This window comes from Sinohyriopsis cumingii, unplaced genomic scaffold (assembly GCF_028554795.1).
Source record: "Sinohyriopsis cumingii isolate HCF-2022 unplaced genomic scaffold, ASM2855479v2 utg001170l, whole genome shotgun sequence".
NCBI classification, from domain to species: Eukaryota; Metazoa; Mollusca; class Bivalvia; order Unionida; family Unionidae; genus Sinohyriopsis; species Sinohyriopsis cumingii.
In genome coordinates, this window is record NW_028315967.1 from 285762 (window position 1) to 307558 (window position 21797).

The window sequence follows — 21797 nt, forward strand, 5'->3', positions numbered from 1 at the left end:
AAAATAGTAGATAAAACAATATAAGAATGGATGGACAGTGGAGAAAGAAAGAGGAGGAATAAAGACAAGAAAGCAGGATAAAGATGTGAACTGTACCTGTACATTTTGGGTATGCCATGAGCAGCTGTCTTTCTAACAAATGGAGACATGTCCATTACAGACTCCTTGATGGCAAGCATCATGATAGGAGCAATCATCTGAACTCGGATACTGGACAAAACACGCAGGGCACTGGCTCGGATTAGCTGGTTTGGATCCTATAAAAAAAATTGTATTCAGTAACAAAAGCCTCTTCCAGCCAGTTTAACTTTTCTGCGTATCACTAAAATCTGTTATCTCTCCAAACGGTTTCATTATAATGACATCATAACGTGTAAAAGAAGTTATTCTTACTGAAAGAAGAGAAGAAAAAAAAAAAACAACTAAATGTAGATAATTTCAGACAATGGCTTAGGAATGACAGACCTAAAACATTTCACAAGCAATGTGTTGCTAGTCTATCTTCCTTTGGATCATGATTAATTTATGTCACATTCTACATAAACATTACTGGACCATTCTATTTCTTTAATTTATCATAAAGTACCCATAAAATCACTTCCTAAAGCTGTTGAGAATTAGGAAAAGTAACTACACAATGTCATATAACAGCAATATTTCAGAAGTGCTGAAAATAGGCCAAGGGTGTGAAGGCTATTTACCAATGCCATGGTAATGTAGGGGTAAAGCACCCCCACCCTCACTCACTCAGCTGAAACTGAATTTTGGGCTTTTTCTACTATAAGTAATGCCAGTACCTAGCAGTTTTCAATGTATTTCTTTAACATAAATTGAAATAAATGGACATCACAAGTTTTGGCATGAACTATTACTAAAATCTCACTTTAATCTCTTAAGTAGAAAAAAGGATGGAATCTATTCAATCTGTGGAATACAAGGTAAAGCAAGATATTAATGTTTTTCTTCAGTATTTATAGGTTACTGCATTTGTATGGAAAATATGAACGATTTTTTTGGATGGAAATACTACACTACCTTTGAAGTGCAGTATATCCATCTGACAAAATGAGTTCATATTTTCCCATACAGGTGCAGCAACCTTTTTATTACATGCTCATTTTCTTATTCCACCTAAGGCTTAATTATGTAAATACAAATACACTACAAGAAACAGAGTAACTGAATGTATGCCATATTTCAAACTAAATACACAAGCACAGATTCATCATTATACAACAACAACATTATTAATGCACACATAACTCCACCCAGATAAATTTGAACTAATTTGCACGCTACACATAACTTTCAGAAGAAAAAGGCATTTCGGTCTACTTAAAATTGAAATTTGGAGTCATACTGTGAATGGATGCACATTGCAACAACTTTTCCATTTGATCTGGAATGAATGGATTTTGGTATTTTTGTTGATTCCACATTTTGTGATTATGGACTGGATTTATCTGTGCCAATTCCACATGAAGTACATTGGATTTCTGCAGCATGTTGACATTTGCAAATGTTTCTATTCTGTCATTGAATGTTTGAAATGATAATGTGGTAAAAAATATGAAGTCTTTCAACTGCAATTATCAAAAAGAAGTTATGTAATACAGGGTTCAAAACTAACTTTTTATTAACCAATCAAGCAGACTAACAGGACAAAAGACACACTAGTCTGCAGCAAAAGCCATTAGTCCTCAAAACACATGTACATAAAAACAATATAGATTTAAACACATTATAAATTATATTGATTTGCCATCAGTTTGTCCCAAATCATAATCTTCTCCATCCGATTCTAAATAGTCCTCCAAATACAGCGGTCTTCTTTGTCTTGGTCCACAAGAGTTCCATAAATATATAGCTGGCATAATCAGCAATGTCTTCACTTAAATAATGAATTATTAATAAGTCATTCAGTACACTGCTGCACAATCTGCATCTCCAATCAGATGTCATTTTCAATTCACTGAATCCCCACTCTGCATCTGCAGACAAGGCTGGAAGGGTCAAACACAATATCCACCAGTACAAGAATGTTAGTGTGACCTTCTTGAAATCTCATGTTAACATCATACCATTGTAAGTTCTCTACCTGCCACCCACAAGCATAAATTAAACTTTTCAAGAGTTACCATACCTCTTCAACCTTTTCTGGATAGAAGCCTGCCATTGTCATTACTGGGGAAATATGTTCCAGCAGAGCAGTAACATCCTCATCACCAAATCCAATATGATTCGAGTCTGTTGGCCATGAATGAAAATATGCAAAATGTGTGGCTTTCAATACATCACACTGCTGTTTGTCAAATTGGGCATACAAGTGTTCTGCTAAACTGTTGATCATGTCCACTCTAGCATGAAGTGATAACTGCACTAATGTTGGGGAACTTTGTTCTTTTAGTAAAAAAAACAATGAAATTCTTTTATAGGTCCATTACCAAGATCTTGCAGAAACTTTTTTAACCAAGGTCCATCTCTTAATTTTAACTGTTCCAGGACACCAGTAGTTGCAAGAATTCTCAGGTACACTTCAGACACCAAAACAAGACTCATTTTTAAGAAACAATGACAACAGCAAATTTATGACGTCTGTCAAAAAATGGGCATAATTAACAAGATGCAGATCTAGCAACATTTTCAGATATCCAGCTGCTTTCCCAGTAGCTTCAGGTCTTCTAGCTGAAGGCTGATCAGTTTCAGTCAATGTCTGGAGGTGGCTGACTATTGCTGGATATGATTTCCACAAACTGTCCAAAGCCCTCTGCCAATATGCCAACCATCTAGTTCCACCAATACGAGTAGGGAATATCTCACATGCACCTAACAAATCACTTATATTTAAAGGGTTATTCCAATAAAAATAGTAAAGTCCAGTTAACAGCTCCTCAGCTTTTGCATGGATAGGCTTTTTCACAATGGCAGCTTTGTAAGCCAATTCCAAATGATGAGCATGGCAATGTATTCCTACAAGACATTTCTGCGATTCTCTATATCTAGCAATAACACCATTGTTTTTTCCAGTATTGACAGCAGTTCCTTCAGAACCAAACCCAACAAGTTTACTTTTGTAATCAGGCATTGCAACTGATGCAAATGCATCATCAAAAGCTCCTATAATCCCATCAGCATTAGCTCGTGAAACTTCTGTCATTCCCAAAAATAATGTGCATATTTGCCCACCCATGGCAGTTCTCACATAAACATCTTCTTGTTCATGGAACCCTTTATCAGTGGAACCATCAGTGATAATACTAATAAATGGTGCTGATATAATCTTTTGTTCAAGTTTATTTCTTGCACACTTGTGCCTCTTTATCATGACATATATATGTTTGACCAACATCAATTCCCTTTTTGGCATCCAACTGGACCATCCACATATAATCGCTAAATGGCCTTCTCATTTTTACTAGGGGCCGTACATTCCTAAACAAAACTGACATTCTTCTAACAAATTTTTCGTTCCGTGACATGACGATTTTACTTGCAGATGACTGACCTTTGGGTTTTGATAAATCTAGACTCGTGATCATGCATTTCTGATGGATTTGTGATTTGGTTTCATGTTATATTATTGTTTCCAACCGTAAATTAAACGACAAATGAGCTTTTTTTTTTCATCCTCCATTTTTTAATGCTCTCTGCAGATGCTGCAAAACAAGGTATTTACTTCACAGTTAAAGTTAAGCCACAGCTGACCACATTTCCACTTCTCTAGAAAAGTTCGGTTCCTACTTTCTTTATCATACTGTTTGTCATGTTCCACTGCTATTGCCAGTCTTCAGCTGTTTGGCCATATTTTCCACACCTTGTACAAATTGCCATATTGTCCTCTTTGCTTTCTTTTGTTTAAATATGATCCTGGTCAGTGTGACAATAATGCTTTGCACATCATTTGTAATGTTTAATATAAAGTGCCTAGGTGATCTGGATTTACATATGGGAGTTACAACAAGTTCAGTAACTAAAAATAGCAAGTTTTTTGTCCGCATTTCTGCTATGGAATTCTTTAAAAAATTCAAGAAGAGCAAACTTTAAAATAATTACATGCATCCATTTTTTTTTATTAGTCAGATGGAACTGTATTGGAACATATTTATTAGTCCGTAAGGAAAACTATTAGTTGCCGACAAACGTTCGTCTCTTAGTTGTGAACTCTGGAATAAATGTTAATTTCATTTTGAATGTTGTAAGGAGGATGTAATTGCACTTGGAATATAGTCGAAATAACAGAACAATTTTGAAATGTGTAATCAAGTGTGAGAACCCATGACATGGCACATGTAATTTGGATTTGCAGAACTAAGAAAGTACATTTTGAGGAAATCCAGGATGTAGAACTGTAAGTATATTTTTTTTTCTTAATACCAGCTAAAGATGACAGTTTATGCCTTGTCACTTGCATGTTTTTTGTACGGACCCACTAATTTTATGAAATCTGGCATCTACCGCAAGCCTAAATTCCAAACATTGTATCAAGAAAGTTAACTCGGAATGTGGCAAAGCAGCTGGTATGTGGCAGTCTACAAAACTTCTGCTTTAGTTCATTCAGAAACAAATTTAATCAACCAAAACGTAAAGAGCCTACTACGTGAGTGTACATGATTTGTTTTAAGTAGTTCCTAATACACTAATGGGCACATGTGACTGCAATATGAAGTGCACATGAGTGCAATATCATAAAACACTGAACGATTCTGACAATGTAAAGTTAACAGAGAAAAAAAATGAGCAAATAACAAAATCCTATATTTAACATTGCAGTAAAAAGAATATTCTATCAAATGTTGATTCTACTTGTGGCTAAAGCCTGCATTATAACAGCTTTGCCAGATCAATGTAACCAGGCTGTTGAGCACAATCTCTAATTTCACACCATCAACTAAATCTCTCATTTCACACCATCAACTAGTACTAACATTAGTATCCCTGCCACCTCCTTTTGATTGGGTCATCAACCACCTCCATTGGCCGGGTTATCAACATATTGAAAATGTCAGCTCAGACTATCATACTGTACCTATCAGTCAACCTGCTTCTTAATCAATTCCCATACTCAAGGATTCCCAATTTCAACATCTATTTTAAGTACATCTCTGGATTTCTTATGACCATTGCAACAGAAGGTATGTTTCATACACACACCATGTAGCATATGTATAAAAGCATACACTACAGACCTGCCAACCACAGACCGCCTCACTAAGGCAGTTGCTTTTTTTCTATACTTTCGACCAACTTTTAGCAAAATGAAACAAAATATAATGTACTGCTATTTAAAGTTGGAAAACATATATTTAAAAAGTTTGGTATTTGAAACTGATATGGCGAGTGTAAACATTATGTTCAATTGAAAAGTTTATATTTACCTCTAATGCAGTTGTACAAGCTTCAGTTCCAACCCCTATGCAGCTCAATGGCTTGTTGCTATCTCTCAATATGATGTAATTCTTGGAATTCTTTTTTCTATTTCACATGATGGTAATCATCTCTCCCACCATAAGACATACCCAAATTGACACAGGATGTCCAATAAAAGTAACTGTGTCCCTTCCTGCTTTTATTGACAAAAGTCTGAGTATTCCTTTTAAATTTTCTGTACTGATTATTACTTCTATTTAAGAGGCTTATTTTCCCTTTGATCTTCAGCATGAATGAATTGCTGCACACTATTTTTTAAAAACATTCTATAATCAACAGTTTGAGGATGCAGATGTTTTGCATGAAAATGTGCAGTTTAAAGCATCTGAGGTACTACTTCAAAGTTTGTCTGGTTCGCTGGCTAATTCCACTAAATCTAATGTGAAATCTGGATCCAAAATCAAACATGGACAAGAAAATTATCCAGATTTTACCACAACAATCATTTTCGTAGTTTTTGTTCTTATTCAGTAACTCCGTATTTTAAGGGTCATTTTTGTAAGACTTAGGCAAAAATCATAATGGTTGGCAGGTCTGACACTACACTGCATGTAAATTGTGTTACAGACTCCTGTGACTACCACCATTTTAGAAAAGCAAATTTTTGAGTCAAATTATGTTTCTCTGCAAATACTTACCATATCAAATCAACATTTTGGGATATAAACATGCTACCTCACAAATCTAGCCCTCCAAAAGCCAAAAACTAAATGGGCATTATAAATACAAAAGAACAATAACCCTTGCCCATTATCTCCCTTGACACTGCCAGGCTTTGCGAGTTTTAAGCTGAGTGATGCATTAACAAGAATACTCATATGGCAGGGAGGTGGGAGGGTGTCATAGTAATGTAACTGGGGACGTATTTTCAGAATAAAATAATTTACTTCAAACTCTGGCTTTCTCCTTCAAATAAATTCCCTGATCACATTAACATTAGGAGAAGAGGTAAAAGGAAGAGGGAATGCTGAGACCTATCAATATTATCATTGTGATGTTCCAGGACAGTGCTGTTTCAGAGGAGAGATGGAAGGATCTGTCAATGGTATCTCAACATAGTTTTCAAACAGTGTGCTGACAAGACAAGGAAGAACACTCCCTCATACTATTGCTCTTTTTAACTGAAGAGTAAGACAATCTTTGCTCCAAAGGGAGAAATGTGTTGTTACCTCTGGCACCAGGTGACACACTCAGTGACAATCTAGGCAATGGTGAAGATCAGCTAAAATTTGGTGCCTGGCTCAACTTCCAATTAAGTTACTATAGCCGATGGCATTTGCAATCTCAATTTCAGCTGGGGAGGGGTTTAATCCAACAATGTTCCCCACCAAGATAAGCACCGATTCAGTTCTAGGAAGAATAATAAAAAAACTACTTCCTGATGGACTTTTTCTGATTATTTTTCACCGTTTTGCGTAGAACAGTAGACCACATATCTTCTGACCAAATCCCACAAACAATGCACTTAATGACCAGTCAGATATCATGTTACACCAGCAAAACTAGGCTTTACAACTCAAATAGAGTTCATTTTGTGAGCACAGATCTAAATGCTCGATCCAGTACTGGAATATGCAGAGGCACTAATACAAATCCAGAACAGGGCAAAAAAACAAACAGAAATAGAAATGAAAATTCCAACTACAATTTTCTGCCAAAAATGTGGAATTCTTTTATCACTGGTATAAGTTACCTTCAGTGCTCTCTGAAAGGTACTGATGGACAGTAAGGCCAAGTCTTGCTGCTCTTCTGCGTAACGGGTCAGATACACATACACCAGCTTTTTAACCTGAAAAACAAAGTAAGAACTCATCATGGAATCCATTCAATACACGAGGCTGGTTATTTACTCTTGTCAAAGTGTACTGGACAACCATATCTGAATTTAGACAAGTAAAATCAATATCCTACTTGTCCAGTCAAGCATGTGGCTTAAAGGATTAAGCTATTTATTACTATATGACACTTTCTTTTGACACATGTGGCTTAAAGGATTTAGCTATTTATTACTATATGACACTTTCTTTTGACACATGTGGCTTAAAGGATTTAGCTATTTATTACTATATGACACTTTCTTTTGACACATGTGGCTTAAAGGATTAAGCTATTTATTACTATATGACACTTTCTTTTGACACATGTGGCTTAAAGGATTAAGCTATTTATTACTATATGACACTTTCTTTTGACACATGTGGCTTAAAGGATTTAGCTATTTATTACTATATGACACTTTCTTTTGACACATGTGGCTTAAAGGATTTAGCTATTTATTACTATATGACACTTTCTTTTGACACATGTGGCTTAAAGGATTTAGCTATTTATTACTATATGACACTTTCTTTTGACACATGTGGCTTAAAGGATTTAGCTATTTATTACTATATGACACTTTCTTTTGACACATGTGGCTTAAAGGATTTAGCTATTTATTACTATATGACACTTTCTTTTGACACATGTGGCTTAAAGGATTTAGCTATTTATTACTATATGACACTTTCTTTTGACACATGTGGCTTAAAGGATTTAGCTATTTATTACTATATGACACTTTCTTTTGACACATGTGGCTTAAAGGATTTAGCTATTTATTACTATATGACACTTTCTTTTGACACATGTGGCTTAAAGGATTTAGCTATTTATTACTATATGACACTTTCTTTTGACACATGATAACTTCTTTTTGAGCAAGTGAATCTGACTGCCTGAAGGGCTAATGTTACTATATATACAACTTTCTCATCAGAGTTTTAAGATGAGGAGTCCTGAACTCTTCACTCTTGGAAATTGGAGTTCACAGCCTATTTCGGGGGGGGGGGGGGGGGGGGGGGTACTCCCTTGGTATAAACTCGTAAGTCCCTCACTTTCAAAAGAACAAAGAGGAAAATGAAAAAATAATGATATTTATTTTATTACATATCTGGATTATATTCTCAGCCTCAAAAGATCGCATTACAGGGTAACTGTTTTTCAATAATGGTCCAAAATTGTTATATCTAAATGCACTGCAATTAATTTTTCAAATCATTTGTGTTAAATTTTACTTATATCTGACTTAAACAAATGTATGTATGCCATCTTGCCATCAGAGTCATCTAATTCTTCCTTTACTTGAATTTATTTCTTCACTGTTTCTTTGTACAGAAATGTGCTGCTTTGAAGTCATCATTTTTCTCAACAACATATGGCATTGTCTGTCTTAACAACATAGGGCATTGTCTGTCTCAACATCATATGGAATTGTCTGTCTCAAAAACATATGGCATTGTCTGTCTCAACAACATATGGCATTGTCTGTCTCAACAACATATGGCATTGTCTGTCTCAACAACAACTAAATGACCAGCATTAAATTCCAACACTTATCCAATCACAAATATACTATTTTAAAATTTTTAATGTACAATCTATCTCCACTCTTAAATCATGAAAATTGGTTCTCCCTATCAATTTTCAAAGTTCTCATGCCACCATTGTCTATTTTTTATTAACATTATTTTCATTTTTATTGTAAGTCTATTTCTCACTAAAAACTAACTTTACTGGCTCATTTTTTGGCATCAGAGTACTTTTCAGCTTTCTTTTAAAAGTGACTACTGACACTGTTGTGCCCTAGGCTAAAACACATACACTAAAGTAGCATCTATTATTATTATTATTATTATTATTATTTCTACTAATGCATATTAAAGACTGTACAGAAATGTCCAACTCAAAATCTGCAAAAGCTTTTATAACTTTCATGATCCATTGTATGTCACCACCTGTATGTCACCACCTGTATGTGTCACCACCAATTTGAACACTGTTAAAACAACAATGCGTATCATTATTTGCTGAACAATCTTTAGTGCTTACATACACATTCAACAAAAGATCAGTTTCTCTGAAGCCATCACACCATAGGAAGACTAACTGTTATGTAACTGTACTGGGTTTTTGCTTGCTATCCAGGTCCAATCTGATTAAAATCAGATCTCCACTGTCCTACATGAAGATCTGACAGTGACCTCTTAGGGGTCATATTCTGGTGACCTTTGAATTAGTCAATGAAAATGACGCTTTAAAAAATCTGAAAGTGAATATAATCATTTGGCACACATGGATGCTCTTCAGCCATACTGCTCAGTTTCCCAAACATGTTTGTACAAGATTTCATCTGATTTGCTGATAAAATTAGTGATTACGGTAATAACTTAAGTCACCAAAACATGACTGCAAAGTATTCACTGTCAGATCTTCACATAAGACAGTGGAGATATGATTTTAATAAAGACTGGCCATTAACTGTCAAAAAATCTTACTGGCTTCATCCCTGTTGACCCAAGTCTGACCATTAACTACTCTGCAGATTCTGATAACTTTACGTATATCTGTCTTGGAAGCAAGGTTCCCTGAGACTTGTGATAAACTGCAGGATATAATTTGTCACAGACTAGTTTACCATTTCACATCTTTTTGGTCATAAAAGTGTGTTAAATTTTAAATTTTACATGATCATCTGAAAAAATGTCAAATTAAACAAAGCTCAAAACAAAACAGTGTCTGCACTTTGGACCCATAAGCAAGCTAATGCTGTAAGTCAAAAGGCTGAGCAAGCATGATGCAGAATGAAATGCATTAACTTCATATTAATACATGACAATACAATGAGAATCTATCACGTAGTCTAGGAAATAGAAAATGAAAAACTTTAAGCAAAACATTCACAAAATTACAAAATGTTGATGACAATCATGATGTTGGACAAGTGACTTCTGTCTCACTTTACCATTAATATGGGAAAAGTATCTAGTTAAGTCAGCTAAAATAGATTCTCCGCCTGAAAGAAAACATTTGTTGTTGTTGTGGGGTTTAACGCCATTTTTCAGCACACGATAGGCTATATATGGCGGCCAGTATTAATGGTGGAGGAAGAACCCGGGAAAACCCCGGAAAGAACCACCGACCCACGAGAAGCTACTGGCAAGCTTTCTCACATACCCACATTGGCTGAATCTTAGACTCGAACCGACGCAGGAAGAGGTGAGATGGCAGTGATCCGTAACGAAGAGCGCTTTAGACCACTCGGCCACTCGGGGCCCCTAGAAAACATTTAAGGTTGGTCACACTATAAGAGCTTGCCTTGATCTATCAAGCTGGACTAAATACATTAATTTCAACTTACATGTAAAAAAAACTATCTTTAGATTTCTGCATACAGTTGTTTTCTTACCTCCAAATTCTTTGACACCACATTCTTGACAACTGCAGGAAATAAGTCCGAGGCATCCTTTCCCTTTGCAACCATCTACACCAGAGATACAGAAGATAAGACATTATTTAATTGTCATTTATTACTTTTAGGAAGACAAAAAAGTTTTCCTCATGCTCATTTGTACTAATATATGCTTGCCTTATGGTACTAATATAAGCTAGCATTATGGTACTAATAAAAACTTGTCTTATATTTGTACTAATATAAACTTGCCTTATGGTACTAATATATGCTTGCCTTATGGTACTAATAAAAACTAGTCTTATATTTGTACTAATATACACTTGCCTTATGGTACTAATATATGCTTGCCTTATGGTACTAATTATAAGCTTGCCTTATGGTAATAATAAAAACTTGCCTTATATTGGCACTAATATAAACTTGCGTTATGGTACTAAAATATGCTTGCCTTATGGTACTAAAATATGCTTGCCTTATGATACAAATATAAAACTGCCTTACATTTGTACTAATGTTACTAACACATGTTTACCTTATGGTACTAATATACACTAATATACGCTCACCTTATGGTAATAATATATGCTTGCCCTATGGTACTAATATATGTTTGCCTTATGGTACTCATATGTGCTTATGGTTTTTAGTCCTATTTTAAACAAGGAATATATTCTTGGCTGCATAAATAGTTGAACAAAATGTTTTGAAAACAGCAATGAATTAATAATTAAAGTATGTCGATATTCAAAACAACAATCATATATGAAGATGTACATCACATTATATGCCAGAACAATGTCTAATAGTCCTGTCAGCAGAAAACTGAAATTTGTTGTCAGAAACTGTTTTTCTTGTGTCAGTCACAGTCCAAGACCTTTGACCTGTTGACTGCTGAAAATCAATATGGTTCTCCCTTAACCCCTAGTGCAAGCCATCCACAAAGCTAGGTAACTTTAGTTGGTTGGCAACCTTGACCCAAAGCCTCTGAAACTCTCTAAATATAAAGATCAGTTTGAGAACATAAAATTAACCCAAAGTCATGAAGAACACAGTATAGGCTTCTCTACATGGAAGCTAGACATAAATAATACTCAAAAAACATGGCTTTTAATCTTTTTAACTTCAGTTTTCAGTCGGAGGTCAACATCATCAGCATATACAAATAGATAAATCGGATGCTGTTTTGTCAATTAAAAATTCAACCTTTACAAAACATAATTTTTGAGATGGATAAAAACAGCCTTCAAAGAGGAACATTCTGAGTTTTCAATAAGAAGTGTTTCAACTAAAAACCACTGGATGTCATATTCCATTATGATGTGTGTACTTGGTATATAAAGTGCATTGACTAAAAACCACTGGAGGCCATATTCCATTATGATGTGTGTAATCGGAATATTAAGTAGTTCAAATAAAAACCACTGGTTTTTCTTAAATTATATTTTAGTCAACACTTCAGTTCAACATGAAAAAGACTCTACATGTGTTGGAGACAGTTTGAACATATCATGCTGAAATAATACCCTGATTCTTAAATGAAACATCCTCTAACAAAACCTCTGAATGTATCTGATCAAGCTTTGCCAAAAAACATCCCTAAAAACAATGAAAATGTATGTTGTTAAAACCCAGACAATATTTTTTAATGGAAACCATTCAAGTACCTGGAATCTCTTCAATAAGTAATATCATCCAAATGAACATTTTTTTTACTGAAACTTTTTCAGTTAAATTAATTCACTTTTCAGTGTAACTACTGTAATGACTGTAAGTCTTGGGGCACCCTAAATTATTTTCAAAAGTATTTTTGACAACCAATAAATGTTGGGACATAAAATAAAAGCAACATTTTCATGTACTAAAAGTCTTGGGACACCTTCAACATTTTTTCTACTAATCTAAGTATTTCTTGAGCGTAACAACATTAAAAAAGTGGCTGTTACGAGACTATCATCATGAATTATCACATGGGAATATTATAAATTGATGCAATTTGTTTGAAAAGTCAATAAATATATTTAATTTTCTTCTGTTTCCTTATTATTTCTACCCAATTCAATTATGTATAATTTAATCGATGACAAGAGCTGAGCATTAGCGAGCTGCTGTAAGCATTTACAACAGTAACTTATCCCTTCTGTCTTCAGTTTATTATTGTTTGTTTAAGCATTATCGCTTTACAATACTGTATCAATGCAACAGTAATTACATTTTTATTTCGTACTTAAAAAAGTAAATGCCTAACTCAGTAAAACAATGCTCCAGGTATGACAAGAATGAACAACAATAGCACTTGGTTCAACACTATTTAGCAAATTTACATCATGGCATAACTGCATGTACACTGAAGATTTTTACTTGCACTAATGAAGTACATCCCTTAGATCTGAATTATAGGCACAAATGCACTAAACTTAAATGATACGTCCAAAATCCAACAAAGATGCTTCAGAAATAATGCTTTGAAAATAAAAGTAGTATCTCAAACAATCTGACCTAGTTTGCTTTGATCATAAATAAGTACCTGTTACTCAGTTACGTTTATCCTGCTACCTGTTTACTTGGCTACGGTATCATGCTACTCAAATGAGCAAGTGTTCATACCTTAATTGATTGACAATGATACTGACGTCAATGGTTAGTCAGTCCAATATAATTTTGGGGAGCCAAACAATTTAGAACTACTATTAAGCAGGACATCTCATCCTGCTCAACCCACTTTAGATTTTACAACAGTTAATTCATGCTGATCAATGTTGCAGAACAAATTGTTACCAGCACTGCGGCCAGAAAAAATCCCTATTTTCCAAAGCACGTTTCATGGTTCAAACAATTACCTGGTCTCCTTTCAAGAAACAAAAGGCAATTCTGACAATTATGATCAAAAGGAAACACCAAGACACCCAGCTGTCCTAAATCAAAGGTAGAATGAAGACTGTGTTGAAAATTATGAATTTTGTGTTATGGTAAGCTGAAACACAAAACTAAAATGTATTGATGAAGATCAGTTGTGTGAATATACTGAATGCTGGTTATGTGACTTGTATAATTAAAGATGTGTGTCATTTCTTATGATTCACATCACTTTGTTTGGATTGCTTATACCTCTGAAAAACAGTAACTCTTGAGCATGTGGGTCAAAATAAATAAATTAGCAATTTGGAATTTGAGAGTTGGTAATAAATAAATAATTATTTTTTCATGTCCCAAGACATACAGTAAATACATTAATTCACTGGTCAATGTAACTAATTCACTTTTCAGTGAAACTTATTCACTTACTCCAATTATTCTTTTCATAGCCTCTAGTTTTGATGCATCTTTATTGCTGTCCAACATTGACTTCAAATCATCATGCCTGAAAATAATATATATAATATAAATATATAATATAAAACATATAATTTTGGTTTAAAATTAGATATTTCTCCAGGATTATCACAAAGGGGGAATTTTGTTCTCCATCAGTTTCATATGGGACAATTTTCAAATTAAATAAAGGGGGGATGAATTCTATTCTGTCAATTTCACATGGTAAGATTGTCAATTTTTAACAAACTGGGGTGGGGGTGAGAACAGTATCAATGAATTAGGGCTGGACTAGATTATATCAATGCATTACCACACTGGATACACCAAGAATAGCAGTGTTGATTAAACTTAAAACTTTAAATATATGGAAAAAAAATTAAAACATATTTCATTAAACTGCTAAATAATAGACTCATGTTAACTGGATGCATTCTAGAAATATGATCTTAATAGTTTACAACCTATCACCCAGGGGCCAAAGGATCAATGTCAGCTGTATGCACAAATGTGTTGTTGTTGTTGTTGTTGTTGTTGTAGGGTTTAACGTCAGTTTTCAGCACACGTTAGGCTATACATGGCGGCCAGTATTAATGGTGGAGGAAGAACCCGGGAAAACCCCAGAAAGAACCACCAACCCACAAGAAGTTACTGGTAAGCTATCTCACATACCCATACAAATTTGTTTTATATTTTGTAAGTATATATATGGTTACAGGATGGGGATCTCAAAGGTTCCCATGGGGTTAAATTTCTGGGTATAGGGATGAACCCCTGGTTCAACAGTCAAGATTCTGTAATCATGATCACTGGGATTGGGACCCATTTGTGATGCTCCCCCCCTTAAAATTTTGTATTATACAAAAAGCATGGTCACAAAATCTACCCTTCTCTATTCCAAAGGTTTATGAAACAAATCAGTTAGGCTATAATGATTAGACTGCATACCATGATCAGGTACACCTACTGAGTTTCCATTGACCCTTCCGACCCCAATTTATATATTTTGAAATTTATCTTGAGGTGTGGGGTCAGAGTCAAATGCCCATCAGAAAATTGGAAGTCGTTGTTTACATTAGTATTACATGACTACAGCACCGTCATGTATTCTGTGCTTGATGAATATGGTTTCCTCCAAGCAGCATTATCAACAGATGTGTACGCTCAGGTTTTGAACCATTTCTGGCACATTGAAATTCCAACCTGTGCATTTTTATGATCTGAAGTAGAGCTGACCCTCGATTAACCTCTGGCATATTTTCCTTCCAAATTAACTGTATATACCAGTGATTTACATTTGCTTGACCGCTATTTACACTTTAGTGGCCAATAATATTGCACCTATGCAAGATCAGTCTGAAGTGGGCAGAGTTCACATGTCACTGATGACACACTTAGGTGGGCATAACTGAATCAAAGTTAAACTTTCCAGATTATCTCTTATGTTAATGATAATTATAAAAAAGAGGGGATCATTTATGACTTGATTTGATTAATGTTTAATCAAATACTGCCATTCATTTAATTTCCCACCAACACACATTCAACCTGTGGTAAGATAAAAATACCATTTTAAATGACGTCTACTGCATATACTGTTTTATAGTTAAAATCTGCCATGCCACTTTTTACAAATTGAAGATTATAATTATTCCTGCATTACTGAGACAAAAGAACTGGCATGTTTGTGTGTTTTATCCCCACACTACAGAAACTATTGAGTCCCATCTACAGGGTACAGAAAATTTGATACCAGTACAATTATGTAGGACTCAATAATGACTGTAAACATGGGCACACATCAAGCGGTCAAATGACTTTAAGGCCAAAAATGGATTTTTATATGAGGTATTATAGTTAAAAAAGGGAACAAAGGATGTCTTGGCTTATATGTATGCAATTGCTGAGAAATTAAATCCTCCTCCTATCAATTTTATACAGGTATATAAGTTCCTTATGCCTGCAAATAAGTGGCTACCCAATGCTACCACATTAGAATGGTGAATTTAATCTTTTCTATAGACAAATGGCTCTAATCTCACTCCCCAACATAAATGTCAAAGTACCTAAAATGCAGTAGGAAGGGTCAAGGAAAATATGACTATCATACTATAGATTTCATAGAGCAAGGTTCCAACTTTCTGCAAAAGAATACTAATCAGGTGTTTGAGCTCTCTGTATGATGCAAATGATGTCAAACACTGTCAGTGTACTCAAATTTGTTTACTTCATGGTATTAAAATGATGTTATACACTGTCAGTGTGCTCACATTTGGTGTACTTTATGGTATTCAAATGATGTCAAACACTGTCAGTGTACTCACGTGTTTACTTCATGGTAGTCAAATGATGTTATACACTGTCAGTGTACTCACATTTGTTTACTTCATGGTATTCAAATGATGCCATACATTGTCAGTGTGCTCACATTTGTTTACCTCATGGTATTCAAATTATGTCAAACACTGTCAATGTACTCATATTTGGAGTACTTTATGGTATTCAAATGATGTCAGTGAACTCATATTTGGAATACTTCACCGTACTCAATAAATATATAAGACAACAATAAATGCTTTTTTTTTTAGTTTCATCACAAGACAATCAACCGTGAAAACATGTTACGCTGAATGTTTTGAACAAGTTTCAGTATTTTTGTCTACCATATTAATATCTTTTCTTATTTATTAAGCCTATATGCTCCTGCAAAATCCTTAAATTCGTTATTTATTATTTGTCGAAAGTTGAATGATGGCTACATGTCAGGTGACGCCTCGCCGGTCCAGCCTACCTCTTGTAGTCATTGCTGAAAAATCCACTGCTAGCAGGATCTGTAGCAGGATCCGTTTCCGCGCTCCCTGTGGAAGATGGGGGCCTTTCATTGGCGTATCCCCCTGTCCCCACCTGAAGACCATTTCCAGACATTTTAAGACAAACTTCCGTACGACAGCTATCGATCTGCCCACGAAGGTGGACAACAAAACTTCCGGAAAACTAATAGTCTGGTTCACTACCAATATACAACTGTCACCCTTTTGACGTCAATCCTAAGGATGTATTCCGAAAGCTGACATGCGAATAATCTCTGCTATTTACCATAAATGATTGACTGTAAAGTTACGACTGCATCAAACTATTTAGACTGGTTCCCTAACTTATTTATTCTAATGGTTGGTAGTTGAAAATAGCGATAAACCGAGCTAAGAACAAGTTTTGTCTGGTACTCTGGAATAATACTCTTCTCTAGAAGCCAGGGGATGAGGCTACAACTTGTTTCATTGGTAACTTCTCGATCAATGCCTAATTGTCAGTCAATCCAATGATAGAAATAGAGAATTGTGGAAAAATTTCTGGTGAACAAAAGGTATGGTATTTTGTTGTTTGTTTGTTTTTTCTTCTGTAAATTACTTCGTTGACTTTCATCACAGGCATAATTTGGTCTTGCAGAAATAACCGGAGTTATTTCGAATGAAGCAAAATGTATGCGCCACTCTTTCATCGCCTCTAAGTAAGCGATTCTACTAATTGGCGATTTTCTATCCAATTCTGGATATTATCTCCAAGCCGAACAACCCCAGGGGACACGTCTGTATGTTGAGAGTACTTCCAAACACTTGGTCACTTTAATTCGTTCCTTTTAATTATTTATTAAGATGAAGTTAATATATGCCTTTATTGTAATTTAAATTAAGTAAAGTACTTCATTAAAAAAAGAGTTAGCATGTGTTTTTGCAAAACGAAAATTTGTTCAGTTCCACACTTCACAATTTTCTGTGTTTTTCAAAACCCAACACTTTTATTTAGACAGACTATATGCATTTACATCCGAAAAGAACAACATTCAAAAATATGCTCGTCTGAAATTAAAGATTTTACAACAGAAAAAAAAACCAACTGCTGCAAGCAAGGACATTGTTACGTTGCTTACATTCTAAGCCAATAGGTTTTCTGTGCAAGCACCGCCACCTACCCCACCTTCTTGGTCTTGACAGTAGTGTTACGAGTGCAAGCTCTTAAAATAAGTAATTTAAAAGAGCAAAAGGCAACAAGCTTTTCAAAATTCTACAAATAATTTATTTCCCTAGAATACAAAGTGAAAATGAGAAAAAAGAACTTACGGAATTGCGAATTAAATCCCAAAACAATCTAAGAATTACAAACACAAGACCTAATCACTTAAAGTCCTGACTAAAATTCAGAAAAAGTCCAGAATAAATCGAAAAAAATGAAGGCAATGATTTGTCTGTGGTAGCTTAAAGAGTGTTGATGTGTCAATAGCCTTTTGTTGAGCCACATTAATATAATTCCAAGTTTGGATTCACTATAAATTACAGTGAATATCTCTGTCCATGAAGTTTATCAGAGCACGTTCGTATGTCCAGATAAAATAATCACTTGAGGTCAGCAGCAGGGAGGGCGAACAGACCAAGGTTTTTTCACGAAATAAAAGCTTCCACAGAGAAATTCTTCGTAGAAAGCTCCATTTGTCAAATAAAAACCTTCTACGGGACGTTATTTTCGACATTGACCAGATCTCATTACTACTCCAGTAGTAATATTTAACTCCAATAATGTGAATTGTCTGTGAACATCACATAGGTCCGCCCATCCCTGCTGCTCCTAATTGAAAAAAACTTTAAAATATCTTGTCGAGACCGCTGAGTTACATAAATGACATCTGTATTTTTATGTCGTCCACGAGAAAATATCCTAGCTGGATTTGCTTGCTTATCTAGCATAACGTCGTCGTATACAACTAAATTGTTAATTTCTCCGTTAAGATCATCAACGGATGGTGCATCATTGATATAGGTAATAAATTCAATAACATTTTCGCTTATCAACGACGCGTTTTCGTTAAAATCTTTTAGTACCTCATAGCATCGCTGATCGTCGACGGATGGTGCAACTAAATATAATTTGTCCCATTTCAACCATCTCATTATCAAATTCAACAATAACTGCGTTTTACCAGATCCTGATGGGCCAATTATTATCATTCTAATCGAATTTGGTAGCGCCGCATGATGTTTAACTGGTTCACGTTTTTTTGTGGCAGAAAAATCAATTACATTCATGATATAATTAGCATGGATCTATATTGTGTGAAATGTCGTTCACGTACAGGTACGATAGACTTAACTACTGTTACGACGCGCAATAATAGATTAGCTGGAACAGGCAAATGTGAAGTATGTGGAACAAAAAAATTTAGGTTTATTTCATCTGGGCAAGAAAAACCGGCTAAAAAAAGCAACATGGCGGTGATATCGCATCAGGATTAATAAATTTACCTGGCGCTCCTTGGGCGAAATATCCTGGAGAAAAACACCTTCCTGGATATAATTATTGCGGACCAGGAACTCGACTTGATCTTAGACTTGACAATGATATGCCAAAATCTGGCGAGGAACCAGTAAACGCCATCGATGATGCGTGTCTTATTCATGATATTGCTTATCGAAGCGGCGATATTCAACAAAGACATCTCGCCGACGTAAGATTAATTCACGCGCTAAATTCTATACCTAACAAAAATATTGGAGAAAAATTAGCTAGCTGGATAATTAAAAGTGCAATGAAAGGCAAATTAGTATTCGGTGCTGGTTAGAATAAATGGAGTCAATTTATTATTCTCCGGCTGGATTTTGGCGTGGCAAATCAGCAATTGCCAAACTCGCCAAAGCAGCTAAAGTAAAAATTCCCGTTGCAGCGTCGTGGTTATCTAAGCAGGCCGTTTGGCAGATTTATCTTCCTCCGCCAAAACGAATCGAGCACGCACATTTCGACGTTAGCGTACCTAACGAAGTTCATCAGGCCGATATTATGTTTCTTCCTCACGACGTCGTTGACGGTAAAACTTACAAATATGTGCTGACCGTCGTTGACATCGCTAGCAGGTACAAAGAAGCAGAACCGTTAATAACTAAAACAGCTACCGAAGTTGCAAATGCATTTGGTAGAATTTATCAACAAGGACCTTTAACTTGGCCAAATTTACTTCAAGTTGACCCTGGTAGGGAATTTCTTGGCGCGGTTTCATCAATAATGAAAAAAAAAAAAAAATAACACAAATATACGGCGCGGACACGTTGGAATTCATCGAGATCAAGCGATTGTTGAGCGATTCAGTAAAACACTTGCTGAGCGGTTATTTGGATATCAATATGCGAGGGAATTTATTTCTGATGAGCGATCTCAAGAATGGGTTCAGAGATTACCTCATGTGATTAACGCGATAAATAACGAGCCAACGAGAACAATAAAGATGAAACCAGCGATGGCAATTACAAAAACAATTATACCGATAGTAAGGCGTGATTTTTCAACTCGGCCGGTTTTAGGCAGTATAATTGTTCGATATTTATACAAGCACGGCGAAGCTGAAGATGGCCGAAAAAGAGCAACTGATCCAGTCTGGAGCGTTACATCACATAAAATGTCTTCCGTAACAAGGTCATCAGGAAGGCCGGCGATTTATTTTCTTGATTCGCTAGCTTCTGAGCGCGGATTTACTGCGAAGAGTTACAAATAATTTCCGCAGATACTCAATTACCACCTAAATCACTCAGGTAAACTTTTCTGTTACATTCTAAACACGCCAATGTGACGTTTTCTCGGTTATGGCCGAGATTATTATTTTTTCTATTCACGGTAAATTGCCAAGGATCATTTTTTTATATTTCCATGCCATTATGCAGTTACAAATCGCGCAGTGATTGTCCTGCTGTTGTTTTAGCATCATTATCGCGTCCACGTCAAGGTCGAATTTAAGATCATTTTTTTTATCAAATTGATTATAACTGGACAATTTTTTCTTAATTATATCCTCGCAGGTTTCATCGTTAGTCATCGTCGCATCTAAAACTATTCGCGCTAATTGAGATATTTTTCTAACTCTAGGTACGGCTAAATAAACCAAATTCGACCATTCGATTCGATCGTGAACGATCCAAACTCGAGTATCTGAAATAGTCAATCCCTGCGATGAGTGAATTGTCATTACATATCCAAGCGTCCATGGAGATTTATTTGCGCTTAGTGCATCTTTGACTAAATTGATATCAACGGTGACAATATCATTTAACACTAAAATTTTCCTTTCTTGCCCTGGCACGTCAACGCTGATATTTTGTTGTCGCGTATCGGCTGGCCGATAACATAACGGCACCGGTAGCAAGGGAAATTTATCCTGCTGATCTTAAAATAATTCTCGTTGAAGTTTATCTCGAACTATTTTTCTACTAGCAACTATCAAATCACTTGGCGTCCATGAGAGAAAAAAATCCTTCATTGATGTTTCTGAAATTATTTCTCGCATTATGTTGCACTGAACTTTATTTGATTGTAATCGAATTAATTTTTTTAATTCACTCAACGCCGCATCGAGAGATCTATAATCGGCGTCAACTTCCTCGTAGTAGTCAACAAAGTTCTTTAGCCAGTCATGAGGCGATTCACCATCAATTGGACCTGGTTGACCTTGATCGCCGCACATGATTACGTCGGTATTTTTGAACGACAACCAGTCGAGGAATAATTTTAATGTTTCTAGCGGAACTGTGCAAATTTCGTCGAACATTATTACTTTATTGATATATTTGTCGCCCATTCGCGAACATGTCCATGTGCCGCCGCTGTATTTGAAATAACTATGATAAGTACAGGAATTGACTCCACGCTGTTTCATTTCCTTTGCTAATCTATGCGTCGGTGTCAACACGATTAAATCAGAGTTTTTAAATAATTCGATTACTCGAGTTGTTGTACCTGAACCTCATGACCCGTTTACGTAAATAAATTTATGTCTTGATATTGGATCATACAC

At 35.4% G+C, this 21797-nt stretch overlaps 1 protein-coding gene across 1 annotated transcript in view; it reads right to left on the reverse strand.

The window, feature by feature from the left end:
• LOC149772807 (AP-3 complex subunit beta-2-like) overlaps positions 1–16989 on the reverse strand; it is a 77394-nt gene extending 60405 nt beyond the window's left edge. Inside the window, exons 1-5 of the mRNA XM_089947265.1 lie at positions 16761–16989; positions 13943–14018; positions 10655–10729; positions 7121–7216; positions 97–257 (exon numbers count right to left, since the gene is read on the reverse strand). Coding sequence (XP_089803391.1) covers positions 97–257; positions 7121–7216; positions 10655–10729; positions 13943–14018; positions 16761–16894 — 542 coding nt within the window. The 5' untranslated portion in view covers positions 16895–16989. The remainder of the gene's footprint in view (positions 1–96; positions 258–7120; positions 7217–10654; positions 10730–13942; positions 14019–16760) is intronic.
• Between the last annotated feature and the right edge of the window lie 4808 nt (positions 16990–21797).